This window comes from Sceloporus undulatus, chromosome 4, assembly GCF_019175285.1.
Source record: "Sceloporus undulatus isolate JIND9_A2432 ecotype Alabama chromosome 4, SceUnd_v1.1, whole genome shotgun sequence".
NCBI lineage: Eukaryota > Metazoa > Chordata > Lepidosauria > Squamata > Phrynosomatidae > Sceloporus > Sceloporus undulatus.
The window spans coordinates 136,059,644-136,060,907 of record NC_056525.1 but is presented as its reverse complement, the minus strand read 5'-3'; the positions used below and the strand labels follow the sequence as shown (position 1 = coordinate 136,060,907).

The following is a 1,264-nucleotide window of genomic DNA, read 5'->3' as shown; positions in this document are numbered from 1 at the left end:
TGTGTGTGTGTATGTATATATATCTGTGTGTGTCTGTGCCCATTTGCCTGTGTGTGTGTATATATATATATATGTATGTCTCTGTGTGTCTGTGTGTGTATATATACATACATATAATGTTCTGTGTGTATACATATATACACAAACACAGAGGTCCCTCCATTCGGCCTGAGTCGTTAGGAAACCTCTCTGCCCTGAGCATCCAGTGAGGAGGATGGAAGGAGAGAGAGAGAGAGAGGGCTGTTGTCAATTAGACGGAGGCGAGGGTTGGAAGAGCGCGGCCGCGCGCTGAAGGGAGGTCGCCTGAGGCGGGCCCTCGGAGGCCCCGACGCAAACCCAGGCGCTGAGGAGCCACACAGCCTCCCGCTGGGTTTGGGTCGGGGCCTCCGAGGGCCCGCCTCAGGCGACCTCACCTCCCTCAGCACCAGCGGCGCCCATGATGAAGTCTCCCCACTTCCCGCCCTTTTCCTCGCCCCCCTCCCCCACATTCTCCTCACCGTCGCAGTTGACCAGGATAATGGCCAGCATATAGTCCTTGCCCAGCATGGCTCAGACTGCCTGCCTGCCTTCCTCCCTTCCTTCCAGCGGTGTTTACGGCCTGTGAGGGCGGCGCCTCCCTTTTGGCCTAGGCGGGCGGAGCAGCAGGAGGAGGCTGGGCCTAGAGGCCTATTTCGTCGCCGTCGTCAAGCATCAAACACCGCCTCAGGCTCCCCTCCCTCAGTCAGGAGGAGGGACTAGGCCTGCGCATTCCCGCCAAAGGGCAGAGCGGGCCATGCTTATGCTATACAATATGCATATATACATACACACATATATATACATGTTGTGTGTGTGTGTGTATATATATATATATATATATACACAGTATATATGTTGTGTGTGTATATTTATATACAGCATATATGGTGTGTGTGTGTGTGTGTGTGTATATATATATATATATACATACTGTATTTAATTTCAATACACAATAAAATAAAAACATTTTTGTACTTCCACATTACAGATTTTGTGTCTAACTTATCCATTTACATTCACGTGTATACACGTGTGTGTGTATACATGTGTGTGCATGTATATAGATATATGTGTGTGTGTGTGTGTGTATATATATATATATATATATATATAATATTTATACCCCACTCTTCAGCCAAGGCTATCAGAGCAGCTTACAATTTGTGTGTGTGTGTTTTGTTTTGACACTCAAATTTCATTTAACACTGAAATTCTCTTTCCAGGTTATACCTTAAAACTCACCAGT

General features: G+C 47.1%; 1 protein-coding gene across 3 annotated transcripts in view; it reads right to left on the bottom strand.

Moving 5' to 3' along the window:
* APBB3 (amyloid beta precursor protein binding family B member 3) overlaps positions 1–649 on the bottom strand; it is a 25,412-nt gene extending 24,763 nt beyond the window's left edge. Inside the window, exon 1 of one of the 3 annotated variants that reach the window (XM_042464000.1) lies at positions 498–649. In XM_042464000.1, the coding sequence (XP_042319934.1) occupies positions 498–546 (49 nt within the window). In that variant the 5' untranslated portion in view covers positions 547–649. The remainder of the gene's footprint in view (positions 1–497) is intronic. The other 2 variants (XM_042463998.1, XM_042463999.1) reach the window with 2 other exon arrangements.
* Between the last annotated feature and the right edge of the window lie 615 nt (positions 650–1,264).